At 43.4% G+C, this 16,803-nt stretch overlaps 2 protein-coding genes across 2 annotated transcripts; one reads left to right on the plus strand and one right to left on the minus strand.

Annotated features, from left to right (window-relative positions):
• Positions 1-719: 719 nt before the first annotated feature.
• thtpa (thiamine triphosphatase) lies at positions 720-3,981 on the minus strand. The gene is made up of 4 exons (XM_053412898.1): positions 3,676-3,981; positions 2,111-2,180; positions 1,403-1,882; positions 720-1,311 (listed from the first exon to the last, which is right to left on the minus strand). The coding sequence occupies exons 2-4, from the start codon at positions 2,178-2,180 to the stop codon at positions 1,211-1,213; spliced, it is 651 nt and encodes a 216-aa protein (XP_053268873.1). The 5' UTR covers positions 3,676-3,981; the 3' UTR covers positions 720-1,210.
• A 113-nt stretch (positions 3,982-4,094) lies between these two features.
• On the plus strand, positions 4,095-15,860 carry zfhx2 (zinc finger homeobox 2). Its single transcript, XM_053412899.1, has 5 exons — positions 4,095-4,430; positions 6,397-6,555; positions 7,828-7,888; positions 8,141-12,294; positions 12,773-15,860. Exons 1-5 carry the CDS (start codon positions 4,425-4,427, stop codon positions 13,208-13,210), a joined length of 4,818 nt encoding a protein of 1,605 aa, XP_053268874.1. The 5' UTR covers positions 4,095-4,424; the 3' UTR covers positions 13,211-15,860.
• The last annotated feature ends 943 nt before the right edge of the window (positions 15,861-16,803 follow it).

Genomic DNA, 16,803 nt, shown 5'->3' on the forward strand with positions numbered 1-16,803 from the left:
CTGTGATTGGCTCCAGCTCCCCCTTGTTACTTACAATAGGAAAGTAATTTTATTCATGTTGAAACTAAAAACATATTGATTCAGCATCAACATGCCGGAGGAATTCTTTGGTAAACTTGATGTATCTAGACAGAATATTATTTTATTTTCAGTAGAGATTATTAAAAAAAACTTTAAAAGTTTATTTAACAGGCCTCCTCTTATTTTAACCTAAAATTCTAAAGATATGTGTTATTACCTGATTTATCTTAAAGTCATGTAAACACCACAAAGGGTTGCCAGGGGGTCTGTCCCATCTTAACCTTGAACGTATTAAATACACACCCCATAGCTCCACCCAGAACTATTATAAGATCTGGCAAAGTTTTTCGTCTTATTTTGAGACCGAGGTCCCTTTCATGAATACAATGCCCCCCTCCCTCCCCGACCCCTTACCCTTTTTATTCCTACTTGTCTTTTTTATCTTAATTTTGTGTCAACTCTAAAGTGGTATTTCATAATGTTGTTTTAAGGCGGTATTCCCTGGGAAATTGGTGAAAGTGTAAACAAAAACGCCCTCATCTGGCAACATTAAAGAAAGTGAAAGAGAACAGGAATAAAGTTTAACAAGTTCTTTCTCTGCACATGTCCCATCGTTCCACCAATTTTCGTGAAAATCCTGAAAAAAAAGATACCAACGTACAGGGGCAAAAACTCAGGTAATTATTGAGGCATAAACATGGATTTAAAGATTTTTAATTGTGAAAAACTTGACGTGAGTTGGAACTGTTGTTAAAAGACAAGAGGAATGTTGGAGTTGTTGATTCAAGCACACGAAGCCGTAAATTCTGACAGAAGAACAAGTCTGAGACCATCAGATTGTGGTTTGAGAATAAACACAGTCACCAGCTCTTTATCTGGAGCTGTCTGTCTAATCATAACATCGCAGTACAAAACAATCATCATTGATGGTAAATGGAGAGTATGTCACCCTGTTTACTCTCAGTATTTACAGTTACTCTCACACAACTGTTGCTTGCAGTACATTGGACGATAATGTTCAGGTTGAGAGGAAAGGGTCTGTTGCTTTACCATACTTGAATGTACAGGAAATGTCTTGGAGATGTACGTAAACTTTGAGCATCCCTAAAGTTACTGGCACATTTAAGTTAATGTTTTTCTAATAAATAATATCTCACTTTATACACATGTTAAAATAATCAGTGGTCTCTCATAAAATGTGCGCATTTAGCAATTTCGCATAGTGCTCTGGGTGATATCTTTTGAGGAAAATGCTCATTTTTGCCTCAACTCGACGATCTCCGGTCAGACCTGTAAAGGATGAGAAATAAAACTTTAATATCATGATACATGGTGCTGTATGCTTTTAAATGGCTGAGCGGGATGACAGCTTTGAGCCCACCCAGCTTTTGAGCCGTTCTTTCAATCTTCTCCAGAGCGGCCTGCACATCTCCTCCCTCAGGTACGACCACCTCTAGCTCCCCCACATGGTAGCCAAAATCCGCCTGGTCCAGATCTATCTGCACGCCCTCCTCTAGCTTGAATGACTGCCTCGCCGTCGTAAAATCGGCAAAGCATGCCAGATTCCTTCTGCTCAGCCATGAGTCATCCTGGTGTGAGGAGGCCTTCTCTGCGTCTCTGTCCTCACAAACGTCTGGGATGACCTCTGCCACTCTCAGCTGAATTTCATGCAGGGTGGTTATCTCCTTGTAGCGAGTGCACAGGGCTGCCGCTCTACTTTGCTCCCCATTTGTCTCCTCTGCTGGACACTTGAGCTCCCAGCATCCTTTACGTTTACGCAGCCACATGTCTCTCAATGTCAAATCAAACTGGGGGTTGTCAAAATACTGGTCTTGAAACTGTTGCTGACCAACACAGACGGCTGAGGAAAGAAAAGATGGGGAAGAGAGATAGTTAAATAAATACCCAGATGGCCATGAAGTGTTTCTGCAGTTACACATCAACCAACCACAGAGACTAACACCGTTAGAGGTTGGAAAATAATTTCTGTGAACATTTGTAAGCTGACAGGGATCACTGCAACGGATAAATAACTGCACTCTAAAATTACCCATCTGTTAAATGTGTGGTAGACAAATTTAACACATACCCCCGAGCTCCTCCAGAGTCTTCAGAGTGTCAGCGTCGCATATAAACTTTCTCTCCACTTCCAGGCTCATCTGAAATGGACACAGCGTCATCAACACCGATGTCACTGTAGGATCATGAGTCCGGCTAAATTACCTCTAACCTGCTTCAAGCCTTAACAGTCAGTAACCTAACAGGCAGGTGTAAAGATATTTTTTTTCTCTGTACTGAAAGGTATACATTTTTCAACTTTTTATCATGATAATAACAAAAGAACAATACAAATAAGACTAGACTGCAATATATGCTATATTATAGTTTTTCCCAAGTTTTTTAGGAAATAATTTACCTCTCCAACAACATTTACCCCGACACTAACTTGAATGTATAAAACAGTAACCAGCGGAGGAAATTAACAATGCATAGTATGGAAAGTACAATTTTGTTGAACCTGAGCATATTTTTCTTTACACTGTATATACTGGTTTAGTCACATTTACATTGTTTCTATATATTGTGGTATATTTCTATTTCTTTATAATCCTTCACCCATGTACTTCATGCTACTTATGTGATGTCTTCTGCTGCTGTAACATTTCAAATTTCCCCATTGCGGGACTAATAAAACACTTCTTGTCTTATCTTAACTCTAGTGCATTTTTTTGTTTTAAACAACTAAGTTGTTTCACTGAGGGATAGTGCACTTTATACCCCCTACAGTTTCAATTACTAGTAACTACCAAAATAATACACAAAGACAGTTATGCACCAACATAATAATACTATATAACCAGGTTATGTTGTTTTATTCTTCTGCTGAAAGTGTATAGTTTTTTATGTTTTAATGATAATAATAATGATAATATTAACAACATTTTTTGCAATAGACTACAACATTTACCACAATACTAATTTGAATGCATTATACATAAACTAGTGGAAATAACTATGCTAATTTATTAATCACTATACAGTAAGTACAGCTTTACGGACCTGGAATGTACTTTAATTTTCTTTAGTTTTGAGCAATTAAGTATTTTCAGGAAGAGACATTTTAGTTTATTACCCTGAAACAGCAACAGTTACTGGGCAGTAATTTATTACTAATGTAAAATGTAAAAATGTGAGATATAAATCACTCATTATGGATACAATTACCAGCCGTATGAAGCATTTAAACAATAACTCAACTATGCAATAATAATAATAATAAACTCTCTGTTTCTTCCTCTTTTCTGTGACCCCTTACTTGTAATGGAAACTATTTACATTACTACTGTTACTTATAGCCTTACCTTGGTATTTAACCTAGATTTCCAAAACGTGCATTCACAGATATTCTGTGAGCTATTAATTCTTATTTCAGAACCCTTTACTACTATAACCTGTTCGTCACTGCTTTGTTAATATTAAGTGCACAGTTGCACGTTGGTGTAAAGTGATATTTCTTTCTAATCAGGCTTGACTTATTCAGCCCACGCAGCTAATGCAGGGTTATGCCACGAACTCCGAGTCGCAAATCCACAAACTCAACCGCGGGGCGTTTTAAAAAGCCCGTGAAACAGCGTGCACTGCGCCCTCACGCACCTTCGCAGGTCAGGTTCTGAGATCCGTGTGATTCGGCGTCAAAAACGGAGCGATGGACCAAATCGGGCAGCTGCAACACGTCAGCGAAAATATAATTCTGCACAGGCGCATTGGCGGACAGCTAAGGGGAGTGTTTAGGAGCATCACCTCTGCTGCCCCAGTAACGCAGGCAGCGGGGGCAGAAATGGAGCCGATTTAATCCGCCCTGCTCCGTCAATATTTACCCCGCTGGACCCTCCTTCACACGGGACGGTGTGGCGAGGAAAACACGAGAGGCCAGGCCCATCATCCAGCTGTCATAAGGGTCGCCACCGCGCCACGGTGCAGGCGGGCGGGCGGGACGGGGGACTTCACTCCTGTTCACCTTTAACGTGAGAATGAGGAAGGTTTAATATTAAAGAGAGGGGCGGAGATAGGAGGGTGGGATCAGCGTAATCCGCGGACTCTAGCGGATCCAGGCACTGATCAGGGATCGATGATCGCCGTTCAGCGCTTATATTATACCGCTATAAGAGTGATATTTGGATTATATAAAGCTTTATCTCCGTGTCCCCTCTCTGAATGTCAGCAGCGAGCCTCGGGGGGAGCTGTGCTCTGTTTACTACAGGGGAGAGGGAGGGGGAGCGCCGGAGAGGAGAGGAGGAGGGAGGAGGAGGAGGAGAGCGGAGGGGAGGGCAGGAAAGAAAACTTTTCACTTCTGAGGAGCCACGGAGGAAGCGTGTGCGTGTGTGCGTGCTGGAGCGGAGACCATGCAGGTAAAACGCATTAGCTAATTGCTCTCAACTTAATTAAACGCGCTCCCCCGATCGATCGATCGCGCTGCTTCGTGCGGGAGAGTGGCCTGCGACCGCCGGGGCACCGAGGGGCGACGGCGGCGAGCCTGCCGCTGACCCGATCCCCCGCACGAATCCAACGTTAAACCCAAACTTTTTTTCCCCCTCCTCCGTCTCCTTCGCCCTGCTCCCTCCCGACACCACCCCCACCGTCGGGGCCCGTGCCTCCGCGTTCGGAGCTGGTGTGTGTGCTTCTTCTTCGGAGCCAGTTACGGGTGAAATCATAGTTTACATGGACATGTGTTGCACCGAAGTGTTTTTAAGGTGTGGATTCCAGCGCTAGGACGCGGCTAGAGAGGGTCTGCTGGGCGGGGGGTATGTGTGTGAGGGACGGGGGGAGGCAGTGTTTTCTAACACATCTGTGAGCGGAGCCACGTTCGTTAATTAGACGGCGGTGTAGGCCTCGGTCTGCGCTCGGCGGCGGCGTTGGAGCGGCGCTACACGTCCTCAACCAGCGGGGCACGGAGCTAACTCGAGGCCGAGGTTTGTGACCCGAAGTCGGTGCTCGTTTGTGCTTTTCTCCCTCCTCTACCCTGCTGAACCAGTCGGTTGTTGCTGGAGCTGCAGTTCCCACCTGGACCGGGCAGAGTTTTTCCGGAGGGAGGGGGGGTGCAGTTAATTATCTGTCTGCTAACAGGCTAGCTAGCAAAGTCACACGACTGTTCCCGAGCTCCTGGTTCATTTCGGGCTTACGAGTGTTTCAGCGGAGAGGAACGGCCGCCAGCCCGATCCGACGCCTGTCACGCAGAAGTGAGCGGCTCTCACTGCGGGGATTATCACCTCTCCACTACGGTACCAGCTCCCACAGAAACACCGCTGTAATGCGACGTTTCAGCCGCCGATCAAGCCTAGCTGCTAGCTAATTGATTCATCTCCGCTCGGCATAGCTAATTAGACTTCTCGTTAATTAGCCAACTACGCTCGAAGAGGCGTCAGTCTAGCGCTGTCTCGGCTTTTAATTATGAAATGGTGATTAAGCGTGGGTTATAAAGATGGTACAGTGTGCAGATGCAGCCGCGTCGGGACATTATATGGTCGTATTACCCCTCGCTAGCCTGCTAATTGGCATGAGGAGGAAGTGAGGGGACTGTAGCTGTGGTGGCGTTCAACTGCTGTCCGGCTGCATCGCGGATTATGGATGTTTGCAGCAGGGTGAAGAAAACCACCAGAGCTGCGAGGTCTGCTCTCGACTTCACTGCTCCGAACTGGAGCCAAGTATGATCTGGGATCCCAGTTAACATGTTGACCACATGCTCCTCGTATCGGTCAAACCGAGTGGGAGGGGGCACTGAAGTGATTGTGAATTGTCAAGCGGCACATGTTATCATTTGCTGCTTGTCCCCCAGTCTGTTCTGCATTTGTTAAATTGATGGACTCACGTGATATTGGCTCATTGTGCGCAGTGAGATTGAATGCGAAGGCGTCTGACACAATGGTATTTGTTAAATCTGGAGCCCAGTTTATTATGGTGCATCATAAAACCCGCGGCAATCATTAGATGGATCCTCCACTACTTTTCAAAGACAAGTGCTTTATTGTGTGATCTGAGACACTCATTCCAGACAAAATGTTGGGAACCTCCCTACAAAGCGTGGTTAATGTTTAGAGAAACCACAAATGAAACTTTAAAAGCCTGCAGGATTGAGATACTGAGCGAGGGTTAGTTTGACTGTTACATGCTAATTGAAGAAGGGACTTGCAGTTCGGGGCTGCGCATGATAATTGCTGGTCACAAATATGCTTTTGTCTTAAAATTGGTCACATGAAATGACTCTCTTGCATCCCATATGGCCGCCTTGTGAACTCCTTTTTATATAGTCTTTTTGTGATCAACATTTGCTTCTCCAGAATTGAGAAGGATTCTCTAACATGCTCTTGTATCTGTCAGGAGGAGTCTGGAGAGACACTGAGCAGTGAAAGCAATGGGGTGGCAGAGTGGCTGTGCCCCCTCTGCCAAAAAGGCCAAACAGACAGATCCTTCCTGTCTCTGCATCTAACCGAGCAACACAGTGTACTTCCATCTTGTGTCAACAGACTGCTGGACATTGTAAGTATGGCTGGGTGATATGTCCAATGTATATATCCTACACATAGTATACACCCTGAAGGGTGCGACATGGTTACTCCGGGTCATACATGACTTTTGTACATATTGTTTAATGAGTCCCCTTGTTGCTGGTTGATGAACAAGTGTCTGCAAACGCGTCATAATTTGTAGCTCTGTGGTTAAATTGAAGTTCTCCTTTTTGTTAGGGGTTGATTTCAGCTTCATTTGAGGCAGTTTATGTAAATTAAGCTTTAGAATAGATATATCAACTTTGGGCCATCAGAAACAAACAATACAAAAACAAAGTGTTTTGTGGAGAGTTGTAAAGAAAGACCAGAAATCTCTGTGACAAAATTTAAACAATGGTCATAAATAGACTCAACGTTTTGAGGTAACTTTTCACACATTAGCCTCACCAAAGAGAAGTGACTTGTCTAACTGTTCTTTTACTGTTATCTTGTCTAAAATCTGCCGTATCTATTTGAAACCATCCCAAAGCTTTATTAATCCCTTTTTATGGTCACACATACACTATATTACACAGGTTACAAATAATAGATGCACTGGAAAGTTTCTTTGTCTAGTACTTGTTTATAATATATAATCAGTGCAAGAACATAGTTAAGGTCTTATCAACAATTTTTTTATTTAATTTATATTTTATCAAAATACAAGGATTTATGTCCAACCTAATGACAATAAGCAGATTTGACTAAAATTATCCAACAACCTCAGCGTTGCGTCATTATTTGATGGTTGCGTGTTGACATTGGGATGTGAACGTAATGAAATCGAAATAAAATGAAAACATAAATTTTCACTTATTCTGGCATAATCTCTTGATACATTAAAAGTAAGAAGTTTGAGTTGTGACTGAGGGAAATGTTTTCATGATTTATTTGTGCAGGTTAATTTAAGGCAGTCAACACTTAATGTTTATTATTGTAATGATTGGATTAGTGCTTAAAAGGCTGAGTAAATATCACAAAAATAAACATGTCGGTGAACTCATGATTGTATTGGGTCAATGACAGTTTATTATGTGCATAAGTGTTTAATATGGAACTAATGCAGTGATTGAATTGATCAGACAGTTTATGACATTCCTTTAGGATAATTTGTAAATCATAGACTAGCCAAGCAAGCTGTGTATAACATCAAATTTCAGGCTGCTCAAAGAGTTGGTAGATTTAAACTCATCTGAAAGGAACCGGTTGAGAACAAAGTTTTCTGTGGGGATTTTGCTGACTGTCTCCTTTATTGTTTTTACAGGCTGTTCTGAAACAAAGTGCCAGTGGAAGAGCGGAGCACAAAGGGGCTAAAAAGTCTTCAGGTAAGCATTGACCACTAATAATTATTGGATGGGTTTGTAGAATGTGGACCTTTCTAAAATTGTTAGTTGTACTTTAGAAATTCTGCAAAGACTGGAAAGATTCTGAGGAATTTAAGACATTTATTTACAGGGGAATTATTTCAACAATGTGTGTTGATATAATAATTAACTATGTAAATTTGTACCTCTGAGTTTAGTTAGTGCCCCATTTACTAAAACATAAAAATTAAACCTTTTATTCTCCTTTATCAGATTCTGAAGCCTCACAATCAAAGCCTGCTGTAGACGGCGGTTCAGAGCCCTGCCAATCAAGTGAGAATTCAGACGCTACCCCGACAGTTGGAGACAAAGAGATGGAGGAAGAGAAAATAATGGAGAAGGAGGGATGTGAAGCTGAGCCCGAGCCAGAAGAGGAGGGAAATCAATTGACAGGAGCCAAACAGCTAAATGCAACTGAAAACACAGAAATCCCAGACGCCAGCGAAAAGTCAGTTGGTAAAAATGGTGTGCCAGCTGAAAATAACACTCGGTCGTTCAAATGCAATGCCTGTTTGGAAAGTTTTCCTAGCAAAACTGCTTTGAGCGTTCATTACAACTCTACATCCCACATTCAGAGGATGACAACAGGCCCTGCAAAACAAAGTGGGGAAAGCGATCCCCAACCTCCCGCAGTTCCTGTTCTGTCTCGGCCATTTTTATCAAACAAACCCTACCAGTGTGCTGTATGTAGAGTCTCTTACAATCATGCCATCACCCTTGAGAGCCATATGAAATCTGTCTTGCACCAGACTCGCAGCCGGAATGCTGGAATTGTTGCACAAGCTGCAAATAACGCAGTGGCCACTGCTGGTTTAGGAGGCAGCACCTCAGCTGCTCCAAATGCTGGACTGAGCACATCTGGAAGTGCGTCCACTCAGCTAGTGACCACCACAAACTGTACGGCTCCTGGAACAGTGATGGTGACTACTACAAAAGACGGAGAGCAAATTCAGACTGCACAAGTATCTCCCTCCCTCCTCACCTCCCCTGTGGCCTCAGCTCAGGCAGTCTCAGCCTTCCTCGCCCTCTCTCACTCCCTCCTCCCCTCCCTGTTTGCTGCCGGTGCTGCTCCTGGTGCAGCCGCACATCAGCTCGTGCCTCAGCCACAAATGGTCATGCCCTTGATCTTGAACGGGCTGCAAGCCCAAACTCAGCAGCACCAAGAGAACCAGCAAGGCCAGCTCTTAACCCAGTGTGTGCCATTTGTAGGTCTCAGCACAGCCCAGCAAGCCCTCCTAACCCAAAGACTTAACAGCTTACAGAGCCAATGGCCCTCTGCAGGACTTCCAACAAACATAATGCTCTGCCCAGAAGAGCAAAAACAGACAATAAAGTGTGAGAGAGAACAAGAGAGTGAGGAGAAGGTCTCAGCTCAGATTAAGGACAGGGATAGCAGGATGACAGATGACTTGGAAACAGAGAAAGTTAAGGAAAAGGACACCAAAGAAGTACAGTGTCCTGATATAGAAAGAAAAGTGGCCGCTGAGAATAGTGAAGACAGTGGGAAGGCACATAGAGATAGCACAACAGATGGAGACCGCTCTACTAATCAGTTGGACCTGGAAGGTGATAAAGCAACTAGCCTGAATCTCTCCCCAGCGGGCACAGAGAAAAGCCTCCGCAATAACAGCTTCTCGCCTTCTGCATCTGTGCCCAGCAACGCAACCCTCAGTCCTGTTAATTTAAACCTTACGCTTAGTCCTGATTCTACCCCTCAAAAATCACAATCTGGGACTAGCCCTTGTTGTTCCCTTGGCACCCCAAAATCCAGTCCAAGTACAAATGCCTTAACTAACAACCAAATTCGATCCCATTGTAATATAATAGGATCAATTTATAAAGACCTTCCAGTGCTGTCAGAGTTCCAGTCTGAGGTTCTCATGGCGTTCTTTGAGTCACGTAGCGAGGCTGATGCTGCAAGTCCTCCCCATGAAGACTGTGAGGCGCTGGGCAGAGAGGTTGGGCTCTCCGAGGATGAAGTACGTAGGTGGATGAGACAAGCGCGACATGCCAGACAGAGGCAAAGGGCAACAGAGGCTGACCACCTGCAAGATTTGGCAGGATTTACAAGGCACTCCCAGAGTTCTGACAATGATTATGATGAGGAGGAAAACTCACTGATTATAGCGGAAGGCGAGGATGCTGAAGCTTCAGGGAGTCAGGCAATAGATTTGTCTCGTACAAGAGGGAAACGCAGACAGAGGGATATGACAATGGAGGGTCGGAGAGATTCCTGTCTCACTTCTGATTCGGAAAATGAGGTCTACACCTCTGTCATTGTGTCTGATGAGGAAAGTCAGAGTGGGTCTGTGAGAGAGGATACTGAGAGCCCTGCTAAAGGTGAAGCACAGCGGGAGGTCCATGGTGATAAAGGATCAGTTGGAGGAAAGGTCTTGCGCTCCACAACTGTGTTTCTCTCTGATGCCGAGGAGGAGTATGAAGATGAGGAGGGTGGAGGAGGTCAGAGGGCCCGAAGGAAAAAACGAAAGGGGGAGTTTGAGCGCAATGAGGTGAAGGTCAAGAAGGAGAGACTGGACTCAGATGTGGATCTCGAGCTGGAGGCCCAAGGGGATCCTCCAAGTTCACAGTCCCACTCATTGGATCATCCTGGGATTGCCACCAGTGCTCTGCATTCACTTCCCTTGTCCCTCGCTCACTTTTCTACTCAGTTCCTCAGCCCATATGTCCTCTCTCTTGCTCCCTCAATGATTGGAGATGGGAACAAAGTACCAGTCTTTACTAATCCACCAACCATCACACGCTTCTCAAGCTCCATTCTCTCGCAGTCCCTCTCCTCCCACAACCAAAACTCTCATTATCTGTCAAACGGCGGGGACTGTGAGTCTGCCCTGGATCTCAGCATGGGGAAAAACAGTTCAAAATCGGCTTCTTCCTCCCTGGCTGATAAAATTGCAGCACAGAAGGGACAGCTGTTGGATGGGCTTGGCCTGAGGCCCACATCCAAAGGTCTGGTAGTCGTCCAAGTTAAGCCTGAATCTGTTAGTGCCATGCCCTCCTCCAACAGCAGCATGAGTCTGGTCAACTGCAATAACATGACAAAGTCTAGTATTTACATGAGGGCATCAGAGAAAATGAATGCAACATTATTGGAAAGGGAACACGTGAAGGACAAGGAGAGGGACCAAGACCAGCAGCAAAGAAAGGCTAAAGGAAAAAGGTATCGGGACATGCGTCGTTCAAGAACCATCATTCAAGCTGAACAACTTGACATTCTCTATGGCTGCTATTTCAAAGACCCAAATCCTGGGAAGCACGAGTTTGAACAGATTTCAGAGTGGGTCCACCTTCCAAAGAAGGTGGTTCAGATTTGGTTCCAGAACATGAGGGCAAGGGAACGGAAGGGGGAGGTCAGGTTTATCAGTGATGGCACTCTGGCTGCGGTTGGCAAGCCTCTCATCAAGTTTACCTGGCCTCTCTCCAAACCCATTTTCTCCAACAAGCCTGCTTTAAACAATACTGTGTCATTAGGAACTTCTCCCATTGTGCGCACGCTTATCAAGACTGAGCGGGACCCTGTAAAAGAGCTCGGCAAACCAACTGTGGTGAAAAAATTCATCCCAGTTCCCATAAAGCCTAAAGAGGTTGTTTCTTCTACTGTGGTCTCTCCTTTGAGCAGCAGCAGCATATCTGCAGTGCCAAAGATCAAGCTTGAAACCACCAGCAATGTTACTATGGTCAAAGTTGCACCCAAAGTCAACACTCCTGGCCCTTTAGCCCCACCCAAGGATCCAATCCCCATTGCCCCACGACCAGCCCAGAAACGAAAACTAGAGGAGAGTGACGAGGAAAAGACTGATGAAGATAGAGACAATGAGGATGAGATTGGTCCGGGGCCAGGGAGCATTAACCGCATGGTGCCCAAGTTGACTCCCATCAACAACAGGCTTCCTTCCTCGACGGTTGTGCCGCAGAAACAGAATGGGCTGAACTACTGGACCCCCAAGGTCCCCATAAAGATCAACACTCTATCAAGAGAACAGCTGGCTCTTCCCACACATACGCCTCCTCGCACCATCCCCCCGCCCCCCACCCCCAGCATTGCACCAGTTAGCCCGAACACCCCCAGCTCTGCCAAAGTAGCCAGCCCCTCCACCCCAGTCGTGGCTAAATCGAGTCCAACAGAGAGCGGCTTTCTGTCTCACTCATCCAGCCGTAGGCCACGAACACACTTGTCCTGCCTACAGCTGTCCATCCTGCAGTCCTGTTACGAGACCTGTGCTCATCCTAATGCCATGGAGTGTGAGGCGATTGGCTCTGAGCTCAGTCTGCCGCTCAAAGTGGTGCAGATCTGGTTCCAAAACACAAGAGCCAAGGAGAAGCGATGGCGGTTACAGCAGGAAAAATTGGTAAGTGGAATTGAAGCTTAATTAAGTTTAGTACACACAAACTACAGGCCTTTATGCCTATTACCATTACTATGCAATTATTTCACATTGGATATTGATTTTCATTTAATTTGCTATATTTTCCACCTGCTTTCATTTCAAACAAACCATTTATCATATACTGCCCATCCCTAATTTTAATTTTATGTCTAATTTTCTTTGACAGAAAAATGTTTGACTTCTGAAAATATAATCTTATTTAAATCATAATATTTGGTATTAATGTAGCCTTGGTGTCATATAATTATACAGAGACCTAATTATCACAAATTTTCAAGTAGTCACACTTTGTTATCCATAAAGAGAAAAATATATACTGTAGACAATGGAGAATTTTTTCTCATTCAATCAAAACTGCAACCTATTTGGCTTTAAACAGTCATGGCATTAAACTTGCTCCCTCTGTTCTTGTCTTTCCACCCCACCCTCCAATTCCCAGTCTCCTCTGTCAGGTGGAAAGGTGGACATGAGCTCAGGAACCTACTTGCAGTACAACGCTCTCAAAGCTAATCGTCCCATCCTTCCCAAGCCCGTTCATCTCACAATAACCGAACCCGAAGCTTCTCCAGTGGCCGGCCAGCCGGTGCCAAAGGAAACCCTGACAGGCCGCTGCGATGCCTGCAACGTCTGCTTTGAATCCCGAGCTGCAGCAAGGGCCCACGTCTTCTCCCCACGGCATCTGGCAACCCTGAGAACCACTAACTTTGGCCAACCAGCGACAACCGTCAACAAGAACGGCACCGGTAATGGCGGACCCGGAAGTGCTGCGCCGGGTTCGCAGGTCTCTCATTCCACTCCGGTTACCAGTTCGGGCACTGGTTCTGGAGGGGAGATGGTTATTGAGTCGCCTCCACCACCGGCCACCAGCAACAGTTAAAAGACTCAGATCACAATTGGTCTGCACACTGACTTTCTCGGACCCATTTGGGCTCCTCAGATTTTAATAAACAAAATTGAGCACTAATCAAAAGCTAATATTGTTTAGTTTTTGAAGTTGGCTCCGCTGCACCCGTTATCATTTGCTCAACCTTCACTGTCTCAACATAATCTACACCTGGAAATTCAACACAACAGCAGACTATTTCCATGCTGCTTCCCACCTAATCAGCTATTGTCTGATTAGTGATGAATGCGTCTCAAGTTTCCCCTTGATCCTAACGCACACTTTATCCAAACTTTTTTGGTCCTAACCCTGTGGTTATATAAAACTTTCCTTCGGTGACCTTCCCATAATTTGTAAAGGCACTCAACTTGCCATGCTTGAACTGTCCTACTCTAAAGACTGATGCAAAAGTATTTCCTCTTTGGAAGTGGCCATTTAATGGTGGGCCCAGAAACACTTTTTGGGATAATAACTCGAGATAGTCACATCAGTAACTCCCAGTTTGCTCCTGTGGAATTGCTTTTCTTACACCTCCTTTCACCTCTAGAGCAAAGATTTTTTTGGAGAAAACGGGACTGGACTGAACCATTGAAAGAGGATTAACTGGTATTGACTGTCACCTTTTAATTTGCTATGGCAGTGTGATCAGACAAGTGTTGTGTCTACTGACTTGGGATATATAAAAAAGAGGTACTTAAGAGAGAATAGGGCTGTTTAATTGTCCCCTTTTACCTGTTTGCAGTTTTCACGACAATCCAAATAGACAGGGCAAAAAGAGGCTGAGGAACCTAGAATCCTGGCATACGGCACTTTGACACATTTTACATAGTTTGAAAATGTTTTTAAGCATTCTAATGCAAGTGTCTTTTTATAGAAAGACACTAACGCATTTTGGATGATTTTAATATAAATCACGTGAAATAAATTTGTTTTTCTAGTGTAACGAAACATGCTTTAGGTGTGAGAATGATATGTGGAAGATAAAAAAACCTGGGGAAAGATGGTGAAGAGCTCTGTTCCAAAATGTCTTCAAATGCATTTCTGGGGGAAAGTCTCTGAATGTCGTATTCTTTATCTGGGACATAAGGAATCCTGCCTGTAAAGTTCTCATTATCCTTGTGGCCAAGGACTAGAACTACCAACTCTATTGCTTTTACAACAAATTGGTTTGATCCTGTGGATTTTTTACTTTTCACCCAAATGTTTAGATGTTATGTTGGAATACAGCTCTTCAAACCTGTTGGAAGATGTTGTCTTCACCTAGTGTGGATGTAGAAATATGACGGCCTTAAGAGGAAACACCACCAGGTACATCAGCCTAAGCCCAGGTGATCATTGTGTAATGTTAGTGAATTTCATCCACATCTGGAAGGGTCGGATTGATTCCACAAAGTTTTACAGTTGTTTTCCATGAGTTCTGTGCATAAGACAAAGTTATGGTCTCCGTTCTATTCAATTCAGTATTTATACAAATGACAATACAAGCAATTAAAAAATCAGTTTAACCGATTTTTATTTAGGTCAAACCCAAACCTCTATTGTTAAAAGAATGGGGCTTGAAATGGGCTGCTTACCACATTTTTTTCTGTCCCCGTTTTTCGGACTTTGCTAATCCTGGTAAAGCACGTGCTGTGAAGAGACCTGAAACAGTGAGTGACGCGGTAGAAATTTGGGTTTTTACCAGTGTCCTTAAGGGACTAATGGATACTTCAGTCTTGGAAGCAAATTGGGAAAAATTAAATGTGTTGACTGAGAGCTAATAAGATGGTGCTGTGTTGAAGGACACATAACATACTAGAGATGTTTTCCTTCAATTTAAGTTGTATATTAATGTTACTATTGATAGTTTTAACAAAAAATGCAAAATGAAAACGTGAACTTTTGTAAAGAAATATATTAAAAAAATAACTGATATTCCAAAGTAATCCTCCCCTTTGCTTTTCTGTCATTCAAAAACCAAAAAGCTATCTTGAGGTCGACAGAGAGCGGGAGAGGTGTTCATAAATGCAAACTGTAAAGGACATCCCACGGCTTGACACTTGCACTAGTCCACAATTTTTTTGCACAAGCTACAGACATTTTAAAAAGAACACAGCCATTAACACAACAGTTAAGAGTCACTCGGTGTGGTTTTTCGAAATGAGGAGGAGGGTAACAATGCGCTTTTAAAATAATAACCTGTACTCCTGTTGCAAACTGTATCTTGTCTGTAAAGCAAGGACTGCAGTGCTTGGACCTCAAGACTGGGATCTCACACACAAACACACACACTCAAACACACGGTGTTGCACTGTCCAAACTAGATAGGTTTTTATGGAGATCTGCTTTTTATTATCTTATGTTTTGTCACTTTGATTATCACTATTGTTATAACTGTACTACTACTTATACGATTTATCATTACTACTCATCACTGTTTTTTGATTATTATTGATCCATAATGGTTTAAATGCCACCTTTGCTCATCAAGAGCATGGTATTCCTTTGAATATTGAACAATAATAGTGGCAGTGTTGTTATGAATTGTTAGATTTTTGATTAAGCTTATTTTTTCCTCCTCACTTGTACCTGCCTTTTTGTGTTTGGTCTCCATTATGCTTTCTTTGATATACAGAAAAAGAAATAAAATCAGTTGAACAACAAAGTATACCTGTGTAATTGCAGTGCCGCAGGGAAATGTATTATTTGCTCTTGATTTTGGGTTCACCGCAGGTTTAAATTCATCATGTAAGCAGTGTGTGATCACCTGGTCACATGGTTTCTATGACAACATGAAATAGGGGCTTGATATTTGTGGTTTTGAAAAGGAGAACATCAGATCCTTGATTGCAGTCAAAAGGAATCCCTGATTAAAGATGTAATTTAAAGCCTGAATCTCCAAATTCTATACAGTTCTAGAAAATTTGTCAATAGAACTCTGTGCTGTAATTGGTTTCCTCTCCCCTGATAAAGGCTCTGGAACAGACGGGTCTCAGGAGATCTTTACAAGCATGTCTGGAAAGAAATAAAAAACCACTGTATCAAGTTTGTATAGAAATATTTGAAACCTGTATACCTCCACCCACAATGAAAAAGGGATCACTTTCCTTAAAGCCGAACAAAGAGCCCAGATTAGTGGATAAAGCCACAATAATATAAGCCTGGTAATGGACATTGCTGAATACAGAAATGTAATTGTTTTACTATAAAACCTTTGACTGTGTAGGGCGTCTGCAGGGTTATTTCTGGTACATAGAACATTCTGAAGTAAAATGTAGGAATCTAGTTGATGGACTATATCAGAATATAAGCAGCTGTGTCACACTGACAAACAGCCCTCTCAGCTTTAAGATGATTGTAGGAATCTCAGGGTTTCCCCATTTCACTATATTTGTAGACAAGCGCCAGTTATGTGCAGTTTACCTTAACTGTCATGACATGAAAAAGCATTAAAAAAGCAAATGTACCAGGTACCTTACAAAGGACCAAAAACTAAGTCAGCCATTTAATGTACAAAACAAAAGGAAAGAAAAAGAGCAATTAAAAATGAAGAATAATCGAGCATGAAGCAAAATTGTCAGTGTATTCAACAAAGATAGGAGTGTCTA

This window comes from Pleuronectes platessa, chromosome 20 (assembly GCF_947347685.1).
Source record: "Pleuronectes platessa chromosome 20, fPlePla1.1, whole genome shotgun sequence".
Taxonomy (NCBI): domain Eukaryota; kingdom Metazoa; phylum Chordata; class Actinopteri; order Pleuronectiformes; family Pleuronectidae; genus Pleuronectes; species Pleuronectes platessa.

Coding starts and splice junctions, on each gene's coding strand:
- thtpa (XM_053412898.1), bottom strand. CDS start 2,180: ATGAGCCTGGAAGTGGAGAGAAAGTTTATATGCGACGCTGACACTCTG. Junction 1,883..2,110: donor GACTCTGGAGGAGCTCGGGG/GTATGTGTTAAA, acceptor TTCTTTCCTCAG/CCGTCTGTGTTGGTCAGCAA. Junction 1,312..1,402: donor AAGAACGGCTCAAAAGCTGG/GTGGGCTCAAAG, acceptor CATCCTTTACAG/GTCTGACCGGAGATCGTCGA.
- zfhx2 (XM_053412899.1), top strand. Junction 6,556..7,827: donor TCAACAGACTGCTGGACATT/GTAAGTATGGCT, acceptor TTGTTTTTACAG/GCTGTTCTGAAACAAAGTGC. Junction 12,295..12,772: donor GGTTACAGCAGGAAAAATTG/GTAAGTGGAATT, acceptor TCCAATTCCCAG/TCTCCTCTGTCAGGTGGAAA.